General features: G+C 39.7%; 2 protein-coding genes and 1 non-coding gene across 4 annotated transcripts in view; 1 reads left to right on the forward strand and 2 right to left on the reverse strand.

Moving 5' to 3' along the window:
* TBC1D30 (TBC1 domain family member 30) overlaps positions 1–21,496 on the forward strand; it is a 291,603-nt gene extending 270,107 nt beyond the window's left edge. Inside the window, exons 14-15 of one of the 2 annotated variants that reach the window (XR_011464193.1) lie at positions 19,282–19,378; positions 21,142–21,496. The gene's annotated coding sequence lies outside the window, so the exon portion shown is untranslated. The remainder of the gene's footprint in view (positions 1–19,281; positions 19,379–21,141) is intronic. The other variant, XR_011464192.1, reaches the window with a different exon arrangement.
* The window catches only part of WIF1 (WNT inhibitory factor 1), a 91,854-nt gene continuing 74,252 nt past the window's right edge, over positions 6,124–23,725 (reverse strand). Inside the window, exons 6-10 of the mRNA XM_005902525.3 lie at positions 21,661–21,756; positions 17,056–17,151; positions 11,155–11,250; positions 10,548–10,643; positions 6,124–6,905 (exon numbers count right to left, since the gene is read on the reverse strand). Of these exons, the coding sequence (XP_005902587.2) occupies positions 6,784–6,905; positions 10,548–10,643; positions 11,155–11,250; positions 17,056–17,151; positions 21,661–21,756 (506 nt within the window). The 3' untranslated portion in view covers positions 6,124–6,783. The remainder of the gene's footprint in view (positions 6,906–10,547; positions 10,644–11,154; positions 11,251–17,055; positions 17,152–21,660; positions 21,757–23,725) is intronic.
* LOC138988014 (U6 spliceosomal RNA) lies at positions 18,604–18,715 on the reverse strand. The gene has a single exon (XR_011464363.1). It is a non-coding gene; the product is annotated as a U6 spliceosomal RNA (small nuclear RNA).

Consider the following 23,725-nt stretch of genomic DNA (forward strand, 5'->3'; position numbering starts at 1 on the left):
TGGTTTTTCCTGTGGTCATGTATGGATGTGAGAATTGGACTGTAAAGAAAGCTGAGCGCCAAAGAATTGATGCTTTTGAACTGTGGTGTTGGAGAAGACTCTTGAGAGTCCCTTGGACTGCAAGGAGGTCCAACCAGTCCATCCTAAAGGAGATCAGTCCTGGGTGTTCATTGGAAGGACTGATGCTAAAACTGAAACTCCAGTACTTTGGCCACCTCATGCGAAGAGTTGACTCATTGGAAAAGACCCTGATGCTGGGAGGGATTGGGGGCAGGAGGAGAAGGGGACGCCAGAGGATGAGATGGCTGGATGGCATCACCGACTTGATGGACATGAGTTTGAGTGAACTCCAGGAGTTAGTGATGGACAGGGAGGCCTGGCGTGCTGCGACTCATGGGGTCACAAAGTGTCAGACACGACTGAGCATCTGAACTGAACTGAAGATACTTCAGTTGTGTCTGATTCTTTGAAAACCCTATGTTTCATAGCCTGCCGGGCTCCTTTGTCCTTGGGATTCTCCAGGCAAAACTACTGGAGTGTGTTGCTGTGCCCTCCTCCAGCAGATCTTCCCAACCCAGGGATTGAACCCATGTCTCTTAGGTCTCCTGCATTGGTAGGCAGGTTCTTTACACCTTCCTGTTCCTCCTTCATTGTCTTTTTCCTCTGCCTCCTCCTCTTCTGTGGTAACATCATAAGAGTAACAACAAAAGAGCTGACCTCCACTGTTGTGATTCTACATGAATTGACAGTGACCAAAGGGTATATAATTCAGATGAAAATTCATAATGCATATGGTGGAGGGTAAAAGGGAGGAGTGGCTCAATCAATTTGCCCAATAGTAAAGGCCACATTGTTATATAAATAAACATACATAAGTAAGCAGCAAAGTATGTTAACTGTATGTAGAATCTAAAAACACAATAGAACACAAGTTAGTCACATTGCACCTCACCAAATAAAGCTATTATGTATATTGTTATTAAAAGTATCTCAATATATAATGAGTATCCTTCATTTATAATATGACTCAGTTCAGTTCAGTTCAGTCGCTGTTTGCGACTCTTTGCGACCCCATGAATCACAGCACACCAGGCCTCCCTGTCCATCACCAACTCCCGGAGTTCACTCAGACTCACGTCCATCGAGTCGGTGATGCCATCCAGCCATCTCATCCTCTGTTGTCCCTTTCTCCTCCTGCCCCCAATCTCTCCCAGCATCAGGGTCTTTTCCAATGAGTCAACTCTTCGCATGAGGTGGCCAATTTTTGGGCCTAACCTCCTAGCTGTATTTCCAAATGCCTTAGCAGACAATTCCACCAAGATGTCCTAAAGGCACATTAAAATTATCTTCAAAACAAAACTCAGCATCTCTGGAAAGGCACATCCCTGCTCACTCTTGTTCCTCCTTACTCATTAGCATCACTGTCCAGGTTCCTTTCTTTTCTTAACCCTTGCATCCAATCAGTCATCTAGTCCCCTGATTAGATTTGATGTCTCTTTTAAGTCTAAGCTCTCCTCTCTGATGCTAAAGCCATTTCAGATCCTATTATCTCTTCCCTTTACCTGAAGTCTCCTATGGGGGTGTATGTGTACTCCAGGTGTATGTAAAGTTACCTTTGAGGGTAAGAGAAGGAAATAATATATTAGAGATGCTACATATATTTTTACCTCTTCCTTTTTTAAAATTTATTTTTATTGAAATATGTTTGACTGTGTGTGTGCTAGTCGCTCAGTTGTATCCAACTCTGTGACCCCATGGACTGTAACCTGCTAGGTTTCTCTGTCCATGGGATTCTCCAGGCAAGAATAATGAAGTGGGTTGAATGTCCTTCTCCAGGGGAATCTTCCTGACCCAGGGATCAAACCCAGGTCTCCTGCATTAGCAGGCAGATTCTTTGCCATCTGAGCCACTGGAGAAGCTCAGCCACTGGGGAAGTACAGGGACTATAGTGTTGTGTTAATTACTGCTATATTACAAAGTGATTCAGTTCTGCACACATACAAACATTCTTTTTAAAAATATTCTTTCCCGTTATGGTTTATCACAGGATATTGGATATAGTTTCCTGTGCGTTACAGTAGGACCTTGTTGTTCATTCATTCTATATATAAAAGTTTATATCTGCTAATCCCAATCTCCCATTCCATCTCTCCCCCAATTCCCTTCTCCCTGGCAACCACAAGTTTGTTCTCTGTGTCCGTGATTCTGTTTCTGTTTCATAGTTAGGTTTGTGCTGTGCTTACTCAGTTGTGTCTGACTCTTTGAGACCCCACGGACTGTATGTAGCCTCTGACTCTTTGTGACCCCATGGACTGCAGCCTGCTAGGCTCCTCTGTCCATGGGGATTCTCCAGGCATGAATACTGGAATGGGTTGCCATGCCCTCCTCCAGGGGATCTTCCCAACCCAGGGATCAAATCCAGGTCTCCCGCATTGCAGGCAGATTCCTTACTGTCTGAGCCACCATAGTTGGGCTTATTTTTGTCATATTTTAGATTCCACATATAAGTGATATCATATGGTATTTGTCTTTCTCTTTCTGGTCTACTTCATTTAGTATGATAATCTCTGGTTTCATCCATCTTGCTGTAAACGGCATTATTTTGTTCTTTTTTATGGTGGAATAGTATCCCACTATATATATGTACCATATCTTCTTTATCCATTCATCTGTTGATGGACATTTAGGTTTTTTCCATGTCTCGGCTATTGTGAATAGTGCTGCTGTGAACATGAAATATATTTCTGACCAAAACAAACGATCCTTTCATATGTTAGACTCTGGGAGAGAAGAGTAAAAGCGCTTCAGAACAAGTTTTAAATGTTTAATTCTTCTAAGAACTGTTTCTTCCAAGGTTTTAAAATTGTGAAATAGAGTTCTTCTGTTTGTTTAAAAAACACCTTCTTAAGCAATAGATTTCTCTTGAAGGGTGTATGAATCTTTTTGAATTATAGTTTTTTCCAGATAATATGTCCAGGAATGGGATTTCTGGATCATATGGAAATTCTATTTTTAGTTTTCTGAGAAACCTCCATACCAAAATGTAAACCTCCAGCTTACATTTCCACCAACAATGTAGGGTTTACCTCTTCCTTTTAACACTTCTGGCTTTTATAATGTACACAGTGGTACAGTTATACATGTAAATAAATAATGGTCATATACAGGACTATGAGGGCCTTCCCAGACGGCACTAGTGATAAAGAAACCCCTGTCTAGGATAAAGAATCTCCTGCAGGAGACTTGAGACGTGTGTTCAGAGGAGGGCATGGCAACCCACTGCAATATTCTTGCCTGGAGAATTCCATGAACAGAAGAGCCTGGTGGGCTATGATTCATAGGGTCACAAAGAGTCGGATACATATGAAGTGACTTAGCATGCACACACGTGTAGGACTATGAACTCAAAAATTTCTGCTGGAGTGTGCAGTCAAAATGGTTTGGAGATGACTAACCTAGACTTGCAGTTTGTCACCACGCCTTCAGTCCAGCTTCCTTGCAACTCTATTATTCATTATGAGTTAATACAAGTAAAGTGTTTGGAATAAACTAAGCACTATGTAAGTGTCAACTATTATTATTATTATTATTATCCTATTCCCAAAATTAACTTTCTGCTGCCTCTTAGATACTCCTAATCGTGCATCTGGACTTTTATTTAGAAGTCTTTAATAAATAAGCCAGTTCTTATATTAGGATTTCCTGGATCCTGGTCTGCTTTGCCAAGTCTTTGTGAGCATAGGCTGACACTGGGCTCTGGCTAGTTGGAGGAGAAAGACTGCTGGTCAATCACCTCCGCAGGATGTGATCACTCTGCTTGCAGCCTCTCCCTTCATCTCTTCCCGGAACACATGTCACTTCCCTAAATCACACAACTGATTATGTCACTGTCCAGTGTAAGAAAGCTTGTGAACTTTATCTATAAAATAAGGTCCACATCCCATTGGGAGAATGAGGCGAATAATTGGTTGAAAAGTTGCTACCTAGGATTTGTAGAGTTTTGTGTTCTGCTGTATTTGCTGAGAAAATAAGAAGAGCACAGTATTGGGGCTTCAGAGGCAAGTGGCATGAATTCAAGCCCATCCCTATTATGTGTAGTCTTGGGTAAATCACTTCCTGTCTCCATGATTTGGTTTTCTTCTATGCAAAATTGCATAATGATACCTGCCTCATAGGATTGTAAGATAACACATTTCATATTCTTGGGAACCAATATGTTTTTTTTTTTTAATTTTATTTTTATTTTTAAACTTTACAAATTGTATTAGTTTTGCCAAATATCAAAATGAATCCGTCACAGGTATACATGTGTTCCCCGTCCTGAATCCTCCTCCCTCCCCATACCATATATGTTCTTAATAAATGGCAGCACTTAAAAAAAATTGAAGTATGGTTGAATTACAATGTATGGTAATTTCTGATATATAGCAAAATGATTCAGTTTATATATATATTCTTTTTCAAACTATTTTTTGATAGTTTATTACAGGATATTGAATTTGGTTCCCTGTGTTATATAGTAGGACCATTGTTTATCTGTTTAATATATGGTAGTGTGTATCTGCTAATCTCAAACTCCTAATTTATCACTCCTCCACCACCTTTCCCCTTTGGCAAACAAATGTGTTATGTCTGTGAGTCTGTTTCTGTTTTGTAGATAAGTTCATTTGTCTCATACTTTAGATTCCACATGAGTGATATAGTGTGGTATTCGTCTTCTCTGACTTCATTAGTATGATAATCTCCAGGTGCATCCATATTGCTGCAAATGGCATTGTTTCACTCTTTTTATGGCTGAGTAATATTCCATTGCATACCACACGTTCCTTGTTTAAATTTTTATTTTATGCTGGAGCATAGTTGATTAATAATGTGGTGTTGGTTTCAGGTGTACCATAGAGCGATTCAGTTAAGCATATACATGTATCTATTCTTTTTCAAACTGTTTTCCCATTGAGGTTATCACAAAATATTGAGCAGTATTCCTGTGCTATACTGTAGGTCCTTGTTGGCTACTTTTTTAAATTAATTTTTATTGGAGTACAGTTGATTTTCAATGTCGTGCCAGTTTCCACTGCACAGCAAAGCAACCCAGCGACACACATACATACACTTTTTTTCCAGTTCTTTTCCCATATAGATCATTATAGAGTGCTGAGTTCCCTGTACTGTACAGTGGGTTTCTATTAGTTATCTGTTTTATATATAATAGTGTGTATATGTCTATCCCAATCTCCCAGTTTATCCTTCCCCATATTTCCCCCTTTGTTACCATAAGTGAATTTTCTACATCTCGGACTACATTTCTATTTTGTAAATAAGTTCATTTGTACCTTTTTAGATTCTCCATATAAGAAATATCACTGTTTATCTTTGTCTGATTTACTTCACTCAGTATAATGATCTCTAGGTCTATCCACGTAGCTGCAAATAGCATTACCTCATTCCTTTTATGGCTAATATTCCACTGTGTATCCCACATCTTCTTTATCCTTTCATCTGCTGATGGACATTTAGGTTGTCTCCATGCCTTAGGTATTATAAATAGCGCTGCTATGAATGCTAAAATGCATATACCTTTTTGAATTACAGTTTTCTCCAGATATGTGTCCAGGAGTGGGATTGTGGGATCATATGGTAACTCTATTTTAGTTTTTTAAAGAATCTCCATACGGTTTTCCACAGTGGCTGCATCAATTTACATTCCCAGTTGGTAACACTTTCATTTGTAATATTTTCACACCATTAGAAAGTCTTCACTAATGGGATATTTAACATGGTCTAGTTAGAGAAGATTTCTTGAAAGAAATGACAACAAGCTGGGAGCTGACATAAATAGGAGTGTTGCAGGCTCTGACAACAGAGGAGTGTAGGGTGGCCTGGCTGAAGCAGAGGCAGAACTGGGAGGGAAAGATGGGGCTGGAGAGCTAGTCCAGAGTCAGGGAAAGAATATCTTCTCTTTTTTATGATATTGCAAAGTTTTAACTTCTATTCAATTGCAACCAACTTTATTTCCATAAACTAGCACATGCAAAGACCACTCCATACCACACTCAGAAAACTAAAGCAGCATCTTTATTTTATACAAACAGTATAAAATGTTTATGTAAGAGCTGTGTTTTGTTTACAATATATTATATTGCTTCAAGCCAATGCCAACAGTTCATACATATATTCCCTATTTTATTGTGTTTACAATATATTATATCATTAAATGTCACTACCACAGTGTTATTTCTTTCTCTCTCTTTTTTAATACTGAATTCTCTGGAATCATGGTAAGGTCATGGTAAGGTAAAATGTATTATGAGTTTAAGGGGAATTCAAAAAATGTAACAAGTGTCTAAATACATGACAAAATAAATTGAAATGCAAAGACTTCAGCACTTTTAACTGCTTCATCCAAACCCTTGTGATTTATGCATTTTTATTCCATTTATCTTCTCTAATGTTGCCCAGCCTCTCAATACCATGAATGCATTGCACTTTTGGAAATTATCTGCCAAGTACACACTGAAAAGACAAAAATTTAACCTGAACAACTGACATAACATAAAGTTGGTCCCAAAGCACCGAAACAAGAAAATCTATACCATCATGCTACAGCTGTACTTAGAAAACTTAAAAGGAAGAGTAAATATCAGCTCAGTGATTTATAATGAAGCTAATAAAATTCAGGCCAGTATTCTTAACTGTAATAAACATTACTTGAACATTCAACACATGAAAGGTTAACAAAGGCTATGAACTTGGTGTAACTTAAAATGTTTCAGATGTCGGAGTTCACCAGATGTAATTGGATTCAGGTGGGTCCTGCCGCTCCTCGGCCTTTTTAACTGAAGGCGTGTGCTGCCTGAGCTGGGCGCCTGCTGGCCTCAGGGTATGCAGGAGGCTGGCTCCATACCCTGCAAAATTATTCACAGCTTAAAAGAAAAGAAACTACAAAAACAAGCTCTTCAGATTCATTATTCACTATTCAAATAAAATCCATTTTCCCTTTCCAACCCAGAGTGAAAGACCACAGTGACCACAAAAAGCTACCTGAATGATGAGATGTTACAGGTTCAAGATCTCTTTTAAAAGAAATTCATTTTACTAACTCCATCAAATCTGGCTTCCATTGAATCTCTGATTCACTATATATTTTGGTCATGACACGCATGAAGCAAACTTGGGATGAATGTTATTGAATGGAAGGATGTTCTCCATCCAAAGGCTCGTAAGGATCAAGCACTGAGGTCTCATTGCAGGAGTGCTTCTGCAGAGAACGTTGTCATTGATCCTTTCATTGCCTTGCAAAACCAATCTCCATTATTATTGAACTGCAGTCCATGGGGTCTCGAAGAGTCGGACACGACTGAGCGACTTCACTTTCACTTTTCACTTTCACACATTGGAGAAGGAAATGGCAACCCACTCCAGTGTTCTTGCCTGGAGAATCCCAGAGACGGGGGAGCCTGGTGGGCTGCCATCTATGGGATCGCACAGAGTCGGACACGACTGAAGTGACTTAGCAGTAGCAGCAGCAGCAGTTCAATAATAACAATTCCCATTCTTCATAAAGATCACATGATTAGGCATGGCTATTGCATTTACACAAAATATGAATTTTATAAGAATTAAAGACTTCCATAAGTCAGACAGAGAAGGTGAATTATTGTATGAGATCCCTTATATGTGGAATCTAAAAAGAAATGATACAAACAAATTTACTTAAAAAAAGAAAGAGACTCATAGACCTAGAGAATGAACTTCTGGTTGCAGGGGGTGAAGGAGAAGGATGGGTAGAAGGGATAGCTAGGGAGTTTGGGATGAACGTGTACACACTGCTATGTTTGAAATGGACAACCAACAAGGCCTGCATAACACAGGGAACTCTGCTCAATATTATATGGCAGCCTGGATGGAAGGTGAGTTTGGGGGAGAATGGCTACATTTATGTGTAGCAGAGTCCCTTTGCTATCCACCTGAAACTATCACAACATTGTTTATTAATTGGCTATACCCCAATACAAAATAGAAAGTTTTAAAAAAATGAATCAATCTAAAAGAATTTAGGAAAAGAGAAGTGTTTAAAAAAAAGTACACCAGTACATATATTAGAGAAGGGTTAGGATTTGAACTGCCTCCTTCTCAGTGGGCTTTTGTGAGCCTTGGTCAAGATGGGTGTCTACTGATAGCATTTCCAGTTCATCGTAAGAGGAGTATAACACAATAATACAATGTGAGTTGTGAGTTACACAACTCAAGACTTCTTTTCTTCTTATGAACTTCTGAAGATGCCTGGATCACTGACTCACTTCTGCTGATTTCCTAAAACTGATCAGCAGTTAAAAATCTGCCTCCATCTTCCTGTGCATTAGAGTCAAGTTTGGCATTTCATTTGTTCCCTGTGGTTTTTAAATGCAAGCATGCCGTTAAGTAACTGCTGAGAACAGAATGCTTTGTTCCTGAATGCTTTTCTTTGAATTGTCAGCATGTAGGCTAGTAGCTCATGGACCGCCAGACAATGAGCCAACAATCCCTACCCTGCTGCTCACCCTGCCACCCATGAAGCCCAAACCTCCCTGGTGAGGCAGAGCCTGAGCCAGGAAGTCTGTCTCCAGTGTCCTCCTCCCATCTAGGATGTCTGGGTGCCTGGGACCTCCCAATGTGTCGCCTCACTGGAAATCTGTTCATAGCAGAACTCTCTGCCTCACAGCTTCCTTGTCATCTCCTTTTAAGCAAAATTAACCTCATTCTTTCAGCCTGATTCTCTCAGCCACTGTACAAAATGGCTGGGGGGCCTCTCCTGTAAAACCTGCTTGCATTTTAATCAAGCACCAAGGCATCTTCTTGACATGCATGGCTGAATCTGAAATGCGTGCCTGAATCTGAAGGCGGCAGAGATGACAAAAGCTTTCAGCAGCAAACTCTACAAGTGAGGGTGCTACTGGGGCTGGGAGACCTGTCAGAACTGCTCACCTAACTGCACGCATGAGGGCCTCTCACTTGCCTTCTTGGAATGGTTAATTGTCTATAGGTCTTTTACCTGAAGGAAGGTCCCCTTCTGCCCCATTTGGTACCATTCCATCATTCCCACCTGGGTAAACGAGCCATTTTCCAGAGGAATCCACTTTTTGTTAAGCTATGTCCACCTGAAGCCAATTCAACCTACCATCCAGCCAAGGCAATGGTGGAAAAAAGACTCAGCTCAATGGCTCAGTGTAGCCTAGGCCAGACACCAATATACTTTAAAACAAACAAACATGTAAAGCTACACATAACTGGTTTTATACATATCAGAATAGTACAATGTGTGTTATAAAATATGTGTGTTATAAAATATGTACAAAAAGTAGGAATTAGAGATTGAGATATATAACTATACATATAAAATTTCTACATAAATGTAATAAAAGAACATAAAATATTTTTTTAAATGTCTTCGAGCTAATATTTTCCCTTAGCACCCCAGATGATTATGCATCACCCTTTGGAGACCATTAGAAAAACACCTGATATGAAAGTGATCTGTTCACTTTGTGTACATTATTTTGGAAACAACTTGATAGGCATAATCTGGACTTGTATTAATCAAGGGAGCTGCATGACTGAATGAAGCCTTCCTTTGCCCACAGAAAGTAGCCAGTGGGTCCATCCTCAGCAGTTAGAGTTCAAGCTGCAGGATGAAACTGCAGAAATGCATTATTTGTTTCCTTCACTTGCTGATTGACTGCCCCTCTCTCTTGATTCTGGGCACCACCAGGAAGGATCTTTTCTGTCTGTTCACTGGTATGTTTCCAGTGCCTGGATTCATGTTTAGCACAGAGACGATATCAATCAAAACAGAATGATTGAATTTAGCAACTTTAACTTTCATTTTGTGTATAAAATAGACCAGTGGTTTATTATCTTATCAGATCAGATCAGATCAGTTGCTCAGTCGTGTCCAACTCTTTGCGACCCCATGAATCGCAGCACGCCAGGCCTCCCTGTCCATCACCAGCTCCCGGAGAGATAGTCCATTTTTGGTGGTCAGTAAATGTGAAAAAAAATACAACTCCATGTTAACATCTCTCCTGTACTTCACAGACCTTTTCTCTCCCTTGAAAGAACCTATTTAAAGCATCCCAAAACCAACACAGTGTAAAGATTTTACACAGCAAACTCATGTTCTAATGCTCCTTGATCAATCCTGAACAATAACATGAGAACTTTGTAGCTACTGATCTACATTTGATTTAGAAATCTTACTTTTATTCATTTCTATCATAGTTAACATACCATATTACCAAAACAACCTGGAATACTAACTTAACCTGGAAAATATTTGTGGTGATATTTTACAGATGTGGTGGTATTTTACAGCGATGCTTTCTTTCCTCTACACTCTAAAGCTTAGAGAGTTCTGGTGGTAGTGGGGACCAGTGGAGAGAGCAGGAAGAGGAGGAGAAGTTGGTTTTATGCAACGGAAAGCAGAGCTGAGTTATGGCTTGTCTGTCCTGGCCTTTGGAGCCAGGGAATAGACGTGCAAGAGTCTGGCTCCCCAGACAGTTCACACTCACTTTTATTGCAGTGTCTCCCATGCCAGCCTTCCCGACACTGGCATTTGTTGGGTTCGTGGCAGGTTCCATGTGTGCCGCAGCCAGGTTTGCAGACAGCTAGAGTCAAAGGAGATAAATAGAAAGTTTCCTGAGCTTTCACCGGTTAACAGAATTACGCAGCTATCTTCCCTGCAGTTCTTTCGAATGTGTTAGTTTTGGCTTCATCCCTTCATGTGTTTTTCTAAGTCAGTCTCCAGCTAGAAGTCAGCTTTGGACTCTTTTGAGTCAGTCCTGGAAGTGAGCTAGACTTGATGTTTCTCAGTGACAAAAGACACTCAGGAGGACTTTGAAACTGCCAGGCAATGGAAGTTTATCTTCCTTAAGAAAACTCCTAATAGTTAAAAAGTTTGGTGGTGTGTGCAAATGTGTCTAAGTTTTTTTTTTTTACATGCATGGATTTCATATGTCTTTGGTCTACCTCAAGAAACATAAATGTCAGTGAAGAAAGGTTAATTGTGATGCCTTGGCAACATGCAGCAGGTACAGAAGTTAGGAAGTAAGAGAGAAGAGATCCCTGCTAGTTTAACTACCCCATAACACAGGTCAGCTGTGTGTACAGGGTACTTACGCTTTGAACAGAGGTCTCCTTGGTAACCTTTGGAGCACTTGCATTTGTTTTTACCAATGCATTTACCTCCATTTCGACAGGGCTGTGGGCATTTGCCTGAAATAGAAGAATGCAAATAAGCAAGGAACTCTGTTCTCCTTTCAGAGGCAATTACATTTTTTCAAAGGAATCGCAAGGCTTTGAGAGGATCAAGGCTTTTAAGTGGCAGTTATTTCCACTTATTTCAGATCAACCCTGGCTTTGTTACTGTTTGAGCTTCGTTTTGGGGACAAATAGGCTCATATTTTATAATTTTGGATATGAATCTTCCACAATGAGTATTGTTCAAATGCTGTATTTATATCACTTTTTTGACAAACAATGTTTTATCTGATTCATAAAAACTTGTAATTCAAGATATATTGAAAGTGAAGATATGGATAGCCCCCTAAGTGATCTTTCCTCTGAGTTCTGATTTTTGTATGTCACTATTTCTGAAAGCAGGCCTATACCTGGACACGATGACTTCTGTCTTAGCCTAGGATTCTCCAGAAATCAGGACCTGCCTGCAGAGTTTATTCAGGGAAGTGATCCTTGGGATGAGGAATAGAGGGCAGGGAGAGTCAACAGCAGAAGAGAAAAAGCCAACACAAAAGTATGTTTGTAGGTTGTTCATCACTACAGCAACTGGGCTCTATTCCGCAGCATCTTTCTGAGGAGTCAGGTAGATGGACTGCTCCTTCAAGTTGCCTGAAGGGAGAGAGAGGGGAGTGTTTATTCATCTGCACCAGTGTCCACTGACCAAAGGTCACGCCATGGAATCACTTTCTTGAATTTCTAGTCTGTGACTACAGATTATATACGTATAATCTGTATACATGTGCAGTTGCTCAGTCATGTCTGACTCTCAAGAGTCTTCTCCAACACCATAGTTCATCAGTTCTTCAGCGCTCAGTTTTCTTTATGGTTCAATTCTCACATCCATACACAACTACTGGAAAACTATAGCATTGACCATACAGATCTTTGTTGGCAATGTCTCTGCTTTTTAATATGCTGTCTAGGTTTGTCATAGCTTTTCTTCCAAGGAGCAAGTGTCTTTTAATTTCATGGCTGTGGTGACCATCTGCAGTGATTTTGGAGCCCAAGAAAATAAAGTCTCTCACTGTTTCCATTGTTTCCCCATCTATTTGCCATGAAGCGATGGGACTGGATGCTATGATCTTCATTTTTTGAATGTTGAATTTTAAAAGCCAACTTTTTCCACCCTCCTCTTTCACTTTCATCAAGAGGCTTTTGAGTTCCTTTTCACTTTCTGTCATAAGGATGGTGTCATCTGCACATCTGAGGTGATTGATATTTCTCCCGGCAATCTTGATTCCAGCTTGTGCTTCTTCCAGCCCAGCATTTCTCATGATGTACTCTGCATATAAGTTAAATAAGCAGGGTGACAATATATAGCCTTGACGGACTCCTTTCCCAATTTGGAACCAGTCTGTTGTTCCATATCCGGTTCTAACTGTTGTTTCTTGACCTACATATAGGTTTCTCAGGAGGCAGGTAAAGTGTTCTGGTATTCCCATCTCTTTAAGAATTTTCCACAGTTTGTTGTGATTTATATATATATATATATATTTATTTATTTATATTTGTATTCAGTACTCAGGGTCTCTGGTGGGAAGCGAGAGACGTGTGGCTCAGCTCAGGTGCAATCAGACTGTGTTTGTACAGATTAGGTCATCGCAGTGATGGAGGGAAAGGCTGGCTGAGAAGGACACGAGGTGGGGCACACAAAGTCCTTGATTCCACACTTGGGCATTTTCCTGGAATGTCTCAGATCCTAAGAATACTTCATGCTTTATCTCTGTGCCAAATGAGGAGTGCTGATATTTTCACAGATCTCTGCATCTCAGGATTTTAGAGCTGGATATAGATGTAAAAATCATATTTTTCTTCTTTCTTACTTCTATGCATTTGCAATCTAGAATTTGCCATCCTGAGGCTGAAGTTTTTTCTGGGTAAGCATTATGCTTGACAGACATGTAGTGAATCCCATATGAAAATCATTTTGCTAAAAACACTTTCTTTTATTTATCCAAAATGACTTTCCTCACATATAAATCTCACTGTGGAGATTAGAGAGACAATTGAGATGTTAGTGTCTCTCAGAAAATTGAAATGCCATTAGAGCTGTAGGCTTTTCTGACACAGGGATGTTTCACAGAAAGGTGTTAAAACAACCTTAATACTTGAATGCCACCTTTCTATCAACCATTAAAATCCAAAAGAACCCTTTTTGCTAGGTTTGGACACAAAGAATAGCACTTACTCTGTGGTCAAGATCCAACTTCAATTTAAGGAAAGGAATATCTAACTCTGAATTTCCATTTGTGTCAAAGGAACATCTGATCCCATCATATGCTCAAAATTGGATACTTTGCAATGTACTGGGGTTTTTCAACTAAGCAAGATGTGGGACAATAATTAAATGGCAGAAAAGATAGAGGATATATTGTGAACTACTTGGGGGGTCCAAGGTTCCCCATATTCCAGGAGATGTGAACTTAGTATCCAGAGAGAATGGAGAGAATGGCTGATAGAGACGATCTTTTCATTGTCTCCAAGGATGTTTTTGTTCCCTTGGCAAGAGGGAAGTGAGGACCCTGAGGCTTACTGCAGCCAACAGGGAAGACGTTCTCTCTCGGTTATCACAGAACAGAAATCTCTTTGCAGGTGACTATTAGAAGGCCATTCCTAGATCAAACCTCATGGAACCAAAATATCATGAAGGGATGACTGTTTTAAAGTTCAGAATTCTATAAATGTCTTTATTATTGACTTTCTTTTCCTAAAACTATATTGTGAACAAATTCTTATCATTGGATAGTGGAACCCTGAGTCAATGTGAGAAATCACACATTTTTACCCAAATGAGACTGCCTGAAGCACTGCCTGAAGACAAATAGATTTGACTAATTCTAGACAATTCAAATTTTAGCTATAACCAGTGAGGACAGTGAGATAAGGTATTGACAAAATAAAGATATTAAACTTCCTCTACCCATCAGACTGGGAGGTAAATCTGTGACTATCCTTCACATAGAGAAAAGATGAACGTGGTTTACCATAAGTGCCAACAACCACCATCTCTGAGTCTTAGAATTTTACAAGTGATTTTTAACTGTTTTATCCAATATTCTAATTTTTTATGGCAAACATTTTATATAGATTACAATAATAAAACCCATTAAGGTATTAAAAAACCCACTTTTGGTACCATATAAATAATTTGGTTTTTTAAACTGAAGGCTCATTAAGGAATCTTATAAAGTTTATGAACCTTAAAGAACAAGAAAAACATATGTACAAATATCCAGATACTTCTAACCATAGTCTTGTTTGTTAACCTGCAAGTATATCTCACAATCAAGTCAGAATGAAGTTTGAGAAGCCATCAACTTTGATAGAGGCCAGGGGAAATGATAATAGCATCAGAATACATATTTTATCTAAAAAAAAAGAGAGACAATAACAAATACTGGTAAGGATATGGAGAAATTGGAACCCTTGTACATTGCTGGTGGGAATGTAAAATGGTACAACCACTTTGAAAAATAGTTTGGCAGTTCCTCAAAAAATTAAAGAGTTAACACATGGTCTAGCAATTCCACTCCTAGGAATACTCAGGAGAACTGAAAACATGTTCACACAAAAACTCGTACACAAATATTCATAGCAGCACTACTGTTTGCAGTAGCCCTAAAGTGGGGACAGCCCAGGTGCCCATCAGCTGATGGATGGATAAACCAAATGTCGTTGGTTTATCCACACAATGGAATATTATTTAGCAAGTAAAAGGAAGTAATGATACATGTAAAAATAGAGGTGAACCTTGAAAATACGCTAAGTGAAAGAAGTCAGACATAAAAGGCCACATATTGTATAATTCTATTTATATGAAATATCCAATATCTAAGTACATTAGTGGATTCCAGGGGTTTGGGGTGAGGACCATGAGGAGTGACTGCTGATGGGAAAAGGGTTTCTTTGGGGGATGGTAACATGTTCTAGAAGTAGATGCTGTACAACTTTGTGAATATAATCAATATCAATTGTATGCTTTAAAATAATTTTATGTATGTGAATTATGTCTCTTGTTAAAAATAAGATATATAATTCAACTTTTTGTCTCTATTACACTATAGGCACTTTTCAATACAAGGCCAATTTTAATTTTTCCTGGTAATATGGTTCTGGCGATAGAAAAAAAAATTTCCTAAAAGGATTTGAGTATAACTTGTGATGGCAATAATCAAGAGCTTTCAAAGGCCCACATTTTTGGTGCAATTAGGGGAAAAAAAAGAATAGAAAACATTATCTCTGCCAATGGAAAGGTCATAAACCTAAGGGCATGAAAGAGCATATGTCCATGAAGAGAAAGGAACCCATGAACAAAGATTCATAAACATGAACCAATTAAGTACACAAAGTCTGAGTGTAAGTGTGTGGAGAAAATTGAGGGGAGTTAGTTCAGAGATATCTTTATCGGGGCAGGGTAATTAACAAGAACAGAAACCACATCCTGACAATTAAATTACATGTTCTATGAAAACTTCAGAAGTATTTCATTTGAACTCTATAAAAAAAATAGTCATTTCAGCTATTACTCATTAAAGTGAAAAAATCCCCACAAATAAATTAGAGGTTGAAAGTTAAAATAGTAAGTCAGTATTATTTAATTCTGAACCCACTACAACTTCAGAAACTATGGCTAGAGCAAACACAGTGGTGTTTTATGGACATAATACAGCTGGAGGTGAAAATGCCGTATTCCAGAACTTCCAGAAAAGTAGGGACATGCTCACTCACATTCCTTTTGTTTCTTCCTGAGCCAGGCTTTGGTGTTATCTGTTTTTGGGGTCACAGAGCAATCTAGGGTGAGGTTGGCTCATTTCTGAGTTGAGCAGAGAGCTTCAGTGATGGGAAGATAACAGGGCCAGGGCAAAGAGTTTGGTATCCTGGTTCCCAAAACAATGATTATCCACCACATTCCACCCTTAAATTTGTATTTTTTTTTTTTTGGTATCACAGCATGACAAACATCTAGAGAAGGCATAATGTGCATTGATTTTAAGTTTATGGATCAACTATTTTTTTTTTTGTCAACCATAAATAAACACTTAAGAGACACTTCCTCAATCTAGATACAGAGCATTTTAGGCACATCAGAAAGTTTTATTGTGCTCCCAATCACTATTCTGGTTTCTATGATCTCCTAATACTTTTGCCTGTTCTTGAACTTCATAAAAATGGAATCATCCAGCATGCATTTTCGTGTGTCTAACTTCTTTTACTTAGCATAACATCTGTGCAATTCATTCACGCTGTTGTGTGTGCTATTAGATGCTTTTGTTTTTATTGCTCTTTACCTTACTTCCCTCCTTTTTCTTGAGTCTGTCTTTTTCTCTGAGATGGATTACTAGGCTCTGGCTGGTTGGGAAATGTGGCAGTGAGTTGGGAAATGTGAACAGAAAGAAGAAAGCCAGAGGTGGGGGAAAAGACTCTATGCCTGCAGGTAAGTGAACAAATTCCAGCTGTCCTTAAGCTCTGGTCTACATTTCTAGTCTCAAACTATGGACTCTCCACAAGAAACAGTGCAACATGGTGAAGAGTGCAAACCAGACACAACCGAGTCAGAGAGTGTTTAATGAGTCAGCTGAGCTGATCTATGCCTCTCCTCTACCCCACTGTTAGCCAAAATGGATGGCGGCTGAATCTAGAAAAAGAAACCCCTGGCCTGAGACCTTAGACGAGCTATTCATTGTCTCGGGGCTTCAGATTCCTCATCAATAAAATGAAGGGGTTAGACCGTGCCGCTCATGTTCCCCACCCCAAACAAAGACAATGCAGGTCAGTACTCACTTGTTTCACACTGCTCTCCCTCTAGTCCTGGAGGGCAAATACACTTTCCAGGGTAGAAACAGGTCCCTCCGTTAAAGCAGGTGGCTGAGCAATTTGCTGTTAGAATGAATAACAGGGTATTGCATTAGATAGTCACTTAAATCTAACAACAACATTTCATTAAGGCTAAGTGATACTTCTTAGGCATCTGCTACTTGCCCATTTACTTATTTAATAAAATAAGCCATATTACCCAGACAGCAGTGGTAATCAATTGCTTGATCATTTGCAGATTCAGGCAATATAACAGGATACCACACACATGACACCAGACCCACCTCTAGGGGTTTGTTTGCCTCTTAGTGAAAAAAGGCAACGGTGGGTAAAAACAAATATCTTTTTAATTTTATTGTAAATATCTATGCTCTTAAAAAGGAAAAGAATGCTATAAACCCAAGAAAATATTTAAGATGAATGAAGAATAAAAGGAGAAAACCTTCTTTGGAGCAGATAAAAGGGAGAGAAGTCATAAATATTAGGATTGGACAGAGGAGAAAGCAACTTTTTTCCTGATTAAGAGGAACAGAGATGCATCTTATATAACAGAAATTTTTGAAAAAAATAAGTTTTTATGACGTTTGCAAGAAAGAGTAATTATATTCAGGAAAGGGCAGCCTATTCCCCTTTATGAGATCCCGTAGGCAGGGAAGTGGCAGCGGCATGAGCTAGAGGGATGACGAAAGTGGGTATGTGACTGTGGGAGTCCAATAAACTAGATTTTCCAGGTGATAATCATACTGCTGGTAGTTCATCCTAAACCCTCCTTTTTAGAGTCAGCTTCTGGAGTTTCACTGCTCACTGGCACCTAAAATAGAGGGAGGACAGAAATGAAAACGGGGGAGAGCAAGTATCTAAAAATAGACAAGTTGGCTCATTCTATAACGGAGATGAAAATAAGAACTCAGCTATTCCAGTTTCACGGCCTTTTTGTTCTTGTCCTATATAAAACAGGCCAAAATTGGCTGTAGGTGAATGAGAGCTGGAATAAGCGTCCAGGAAGAAAATCAGAAAGGATTTCCAAAAGTTCTAAGTGTGTGCTTTCTTTGCGGAAATGAAATCCAACTAAAATATTCTATGAATATCATGCTTCCTAAATGATAAAACTTTTGTTAAAAATCATAAGCATCTCCTAGCTTAAGGCCATGCTGTACTTGCCTTGGCAAAATCAAGTTTCCTGTCATAGAGGGTAACAAAAGCACTGGAGGACAGGATTTAGGATTTAGGAGAATCCGATTTTTGAACTTCCTTTGTTACTTGCTGCTAACATTGTTGAAAGTAAAGTGTTGCTCAGTGCTGTCTGACTTCACAACCGCATAGGCTGTAGCTCACCAGCCTCCTCTGTCATGGAATTCTCCAGGCAAGAATATTGGAGAGGGTAGCCATTCCCATCCTTCTCCAGGGTAGTATCTTCCCCACCCAGGGATCAAACCCAGGTCTCCTCCTTGCAGGCAATTACCATCTGAGCCACTGAAGCTAATATTAGGGCAGGACCTTTTGTAATAATCTAGAATTATTATGGAATGTTTCACAAGTTTGCCTGTCATCCTTACACAGGGGCCATGCTAATCTTCTCTGTCCTGTTCCAACGTTATCACATGTATTGCCAAAGTGAGCAGAGGACAGTTGTTTTTGTGAGCATGTCTTATCTCCCCACTTGCCCCTGTTTCTCCTGGGGATAATAGGAGATGAGAAAACATCAGGATCTGTGTCCACTTTGCTGGATCTCGCTGGACACTATCCTTACTAACATGTAGAATGCAATGAACCTGGGAGTTTAATCAAAAGTTACAGAATGTGACCAACATTACAAATGTGTCACATTACAAATGTGACAAAACTGATTATTGAATCTGGCCACACCCTTAATAATTGCATAATTGCTTCTCTCCATCTCTGTTGTGCGATGATTCTTGACTAAGAAAATGAGCCAGAGACACCAAAGGACTTTCACTGGGGCTGAAGGTTTGCTGGGCCGGTATTTAACCACTCAGCCGTTAACGTTCACAACAGATGTCCCAAGAGCCAATGAAAGTTAATCTTTAGTGTTTCTTTGAATCTGTAGTGCTAAGGTCTAGTTCCATGCCAGTAATTAAACCATTTTTCAGAAGCTCTATACTCCCTCCTGGATAATAAATGCATCTTTTGGTTGAAATAGTAAAAAAACATTATTTCTTTTAATGTTCCCAGATCTCCAGTGAGACCAAGTGGAATTTCAACAGACTTTCCAAAAGAATAAGAAAAAGTTACTGGAGTCTAACAAGAAGGAAAATCTTTCATCTGAAAGGTAAAATATTACAAATGTAGAAGGACTGGAATACACATAGATATTTTCCTTCACAGGACCATGCAGTGTTGAGACACCCTGGCATAAAAAGACATTATAGTTGATTATCAGTCACTGTGCATACTACACCAATAATAAGCCTCATAAATGGTCTTTTAAAATTGGATAATACATTTGTTCTTCATCCAAATTACTGAAGGATTGGCTCTATTGCCTAGTAAATTTGAGATAATATGAATTTAATTCTGCTTCTAGAATTAAATTCTGCCCAATTCTGAAGTAGCAGAAGGGCTGAATGCTAAATTTAGACAAATGAAAAGAAGCTGCACAAGAAAGAATTTTTTACTCACTGGCTATTATTATCAGTGTCATTAGTGATTAATCTTTATAAAATTTTAAAGTTGTTTTCATTCCAATGCTATAGTTTTCAAAGACCACCTACAAATAAAAGGTAGAGATGTGAACATGTGCTCTCAGTTAGCTTAGAGATGGGGGAACCAGGGGTCAATGGCTTAATTTCTATTTACAGTTGGGAAAAGCATGGCCCACAGAGATTGGTTTCTCTACTCAGAGTCACTTGTAGAGGAACCAGGTTCTGAAACAGGTAGCCTGAGTGGCAACACGGTACAGTGGAGGGTGTGAATTTGGGTCAAGGTACTCAAGGTCTATAAACTTTATTTTGCTTATCTGGGACTATGATGAATAATTATTTACATATCTCAAAAGATTGTTAGAACTAAAGTCAGGTAATTGTATGAAGGTACTTTGCATATCACAAAATAACAGACAACCATAATGATTATTCTGACTCATGCTAAGGGCTCTTTCCTTTAGCTTTTCTTTCATTTTAAAAAAGCTGCTCATTTTGATGTTAATTGGTGCTATCTGTATTATCACTAAAGAGACACTTCTCAAAAATAAGCACATTATTTTATTTTGGCCAATCCAATATTTATTTTAGAAAATAGTGCCCTACTCATGCAATTGGCTTTTCTGGTGGCTCAGTGGTAAAGAACCCGGCTGCCCATGTAGGGATGTGAGTCAGTCCCTGGGTCGGGAAGATCCCTGGAGGAGGAAATGGCAACCCACTCCAATGTTCTTGCCTGGAGAATCTCGTGGACTGAGGAGCCTGGTGGGCTACAGTCCATGGGGTTGCAAAAGAGTCGGACACAACCAAGCAAACAAACAACAACAACCCTCACACAATTAGCATTTTTGACAGAAGGATAATTTCATTAAATACATACACTTTAAGGATGTTAATTTTTTTCCATCATACACTTTACAGATGTTCATTTTTTTCCATAAAAGATGTGAACCAGGCAAAGTAGATAGGTGTCTTGCGAGACTATGAATCACACCATTCTACTCTAGAGCCATGTTTGAATCTACTTTCTGAAAGTAAAATCTGGCTATGCTGCTGATTCATAGTAAGGAGGGACCTATGCTCTCAGGGATGTGATCTGTGAGCAGAGAATTAAATGGGTGATCAGTGAACTTCTAGGTCAGGCAATTTGGAAGAGATTGTTTTAGAAGCTCACCCATAAAACTGATTTGGGACGTACGAAAACAGCAATGGGCCAGGAGTAGCTAACTGTCCATGAAACTTCATGCTCCCCTCCCATAAAGGGAGATAGCTGTCCAACCAGGAATGACATTTCTCCTGCTTGCATCCAGGTAGGTAATGAGGCTAATTCCTATCCATGGAATGTGTGTTGAAAGTTTTGTGGGTCACTTTTGGACTTTTTTTGTTTTTTTTTAAGCAGTGCCTATTCCAATCTTTGCTGGAACCAGAGAGCTCCTAAGCTGTCAGCAGGATCATCAGTGCCTGGGGCCCTGAGTCACTGTATGGAGAACTGCCTTGCACACTGACCAGGTTCCTGCACTGGAGCATTCTGTGAGTGAATGTAAACTTGTACTGTGTTAAGCTACACTAAAATTTATAGTTAATGTTAAAGCAACCAGCGAAGTGATACACCCTATTTATAAAGCTGTTATGAAGAGTGATGTTATAGTAAATATACTTCTTTTAATTGAAACATATATATTACCATATGTAAAATAGGTAGCTAGTGGGAAGTTGCTGTATAACACAGGGAGCTCAAACAAGTGCTCTATGATGACCTAGAGGGCTGGGAAGGAGATTCAAGGGGGAGGGGACGAATGTGTACTTATGGCTGATTCACCTTGTTGTATAGAAGAAACCAACACAACATTATAAAGCAATTATCCTCCAGTAAAAAAAAAAAAAAGTAAAAAGAACCTTGTTCTTAGGAAGTTACCTTTATCGCAATTGACTCCATAGAATCCAGGTGGACAGATGCAGAAACCGGGAGTAACACATAGCCCGCCATTCATGCATCGTGGTGAGCAAAGGACTAATGGGGAGAGAGAATTCTAATTAAGGCCAATAGGGTTTTAGAAACAGGACCATTTTGGAAATGTCGATAATATAACAGGTCTACATTTTCAAGCTTTGTGGTTGACTCTAAAGGGGTTGCTCTGTAAAGATAGAAGTTTGCTATATTAAAATTATTTTTGTGCAGTAAATAAGGTTATATTTTTAACCAATTTCATAGAAGAGAATTTTGGAATTGTTCCACTTGAATGGCTGATTAAAATTTTCCCAGAATCATTATTTTAAGTAAGATGTGGTCTTCTTAAGAAGTATCTTTTTCTGCCTTATTTCCTCAATTTTTCAATTTCAAACTATCTTCTGTAAATATCATTTTCTGCTGTATTTCCTCAATCTTTCAATTTCAAAATCAGTCCAGATGGAGCTCAGGACAAGATGGTGGAATAGAAGGACTTTGAGATCACTTCCTCTCATGAGAAGACCAAAATCACAACTGCTAAACAATCATTGATTAAAAAAAAGACTGGAACGTACCAAAAAAGATATTCTACATCACAAAGACATAAAGAACAAACCACAACAAGATGGCAGGAGGGGCACACTCTCTACACAGTCAAATCCCATACCCCCCTGGGTGGGTGACCCACAAACTGACAACAGTTGCAGAAGCTCTCCCACAGGAGTGAGAGCTCTGAGTCCCACATCAGCCTGCTCAGTGTGGGGGTCTGGCATCAGGAGGAGGCTAGACTTGAGTGCAGGAGCTCCACCGGACTGCGGGAAGCAGAGACTCCACTCTTGGAGGGCATACCTGGGTCTTGTGTTACCAAGACCCAGGGCAAAAGTAGTGACTTTACAGGAGTCTGGGCTAGACCTACCTAGTCTTGGAGGGTCTCCAGGAGAGACAGGGGGAAGCTGTGGCTCACTCTGGGGACAAGGACACTGGTCAGAAGATTCAGGCAATTTTCACTGGCATGAGCTCTCTTGGAGGCCAGGCCAACATTTTGGAACCAAGACCTGAACCCATCCAACAGCTTACAGGCTCCAATGCTTGTACACCTCAGGCCAAACAATAAACAGGGTAGGAACACAGCCTACTCATCAGCAGACAGGCTGCCTAAAGACTTTGTGACCTCATAGCCACCTCATCTTGTTCAGTCACTAAGTCATGTCTGACTCTTTGCAACTCCATGAACTGCAGCACAGCAGGCTTCCCTGTCCTTCACGATTGTTTAAACTCATGTCTACATCTCAATGATGCCATCCAGCCATCTCATCCTCTGTCGCCTCCTTCTCCTCCTGCCCTCAATCTTTGTCAGCATCAGCCATCACTACAGACACCCCTTGACATGGCCCTCCCCACCAGAGGGCCAACACCCAGCTTCACTCACAAGGCCCCTCCCAACAGGAAGCCTACATAAGCCTCTAGACCAGCCTCACCCACTGAGGGGCAGATAACAGATGCAAGAAAATCACAACCCCTCAGTCTGAGGACCTAGCCCACCAACAACAGGCCAGACCCTACCCTGGGTGGGACCAACTGGGCCCCAGACCTGCAACTAGCAGGCCAACACAAGCTTTGGGACACCATGGAAACAATCCCACTTACCATCACATCAAAAAGAATAAAATACATAAAAAGAAACCTATCTGAGAAGACAAAAGATCTATACTCAAAAAAAAAAAAACTGTAAGACACTGATAAAAAAAAAAATTGAAGACGATACAATCAGATGGAAAGATACACCATATTCTCAGATTGGAAGAATCAATATTGTTAAAATGACCATACTACCCAAGGAAGTCTACAAATTCAGTATTCAGTTCAGTTCAGTCACTCAGTCATGTCCAACTCTTTGCAACACCATGAATCGCAGCACACCAGGCCTCCCTGTCCATCAGCAACTCCCAGAGTTCACTCAGACTCATGTGCATCAAGTTGGTGATGCCATCCAGCCATCTCATCCTCTGTCGGCCCCTTCTCCTCTTGCCCC

The sequence above is a fragment of the Bos mutus genome, chromosome 5 (genome assembly GCF_027580195.1).
Source record: "Bos mutus isolate GX-2022 chromosome 5, NWIPB_WYAK_1.1, whole genome shotgun sequence".
In the NCBI taxonomy this organism is placed as follows: Eukaryota; Metazoa; Chordata; class Mammalia; order Artiodactyla; family Bovidae; genus Bos; species Bos mutus.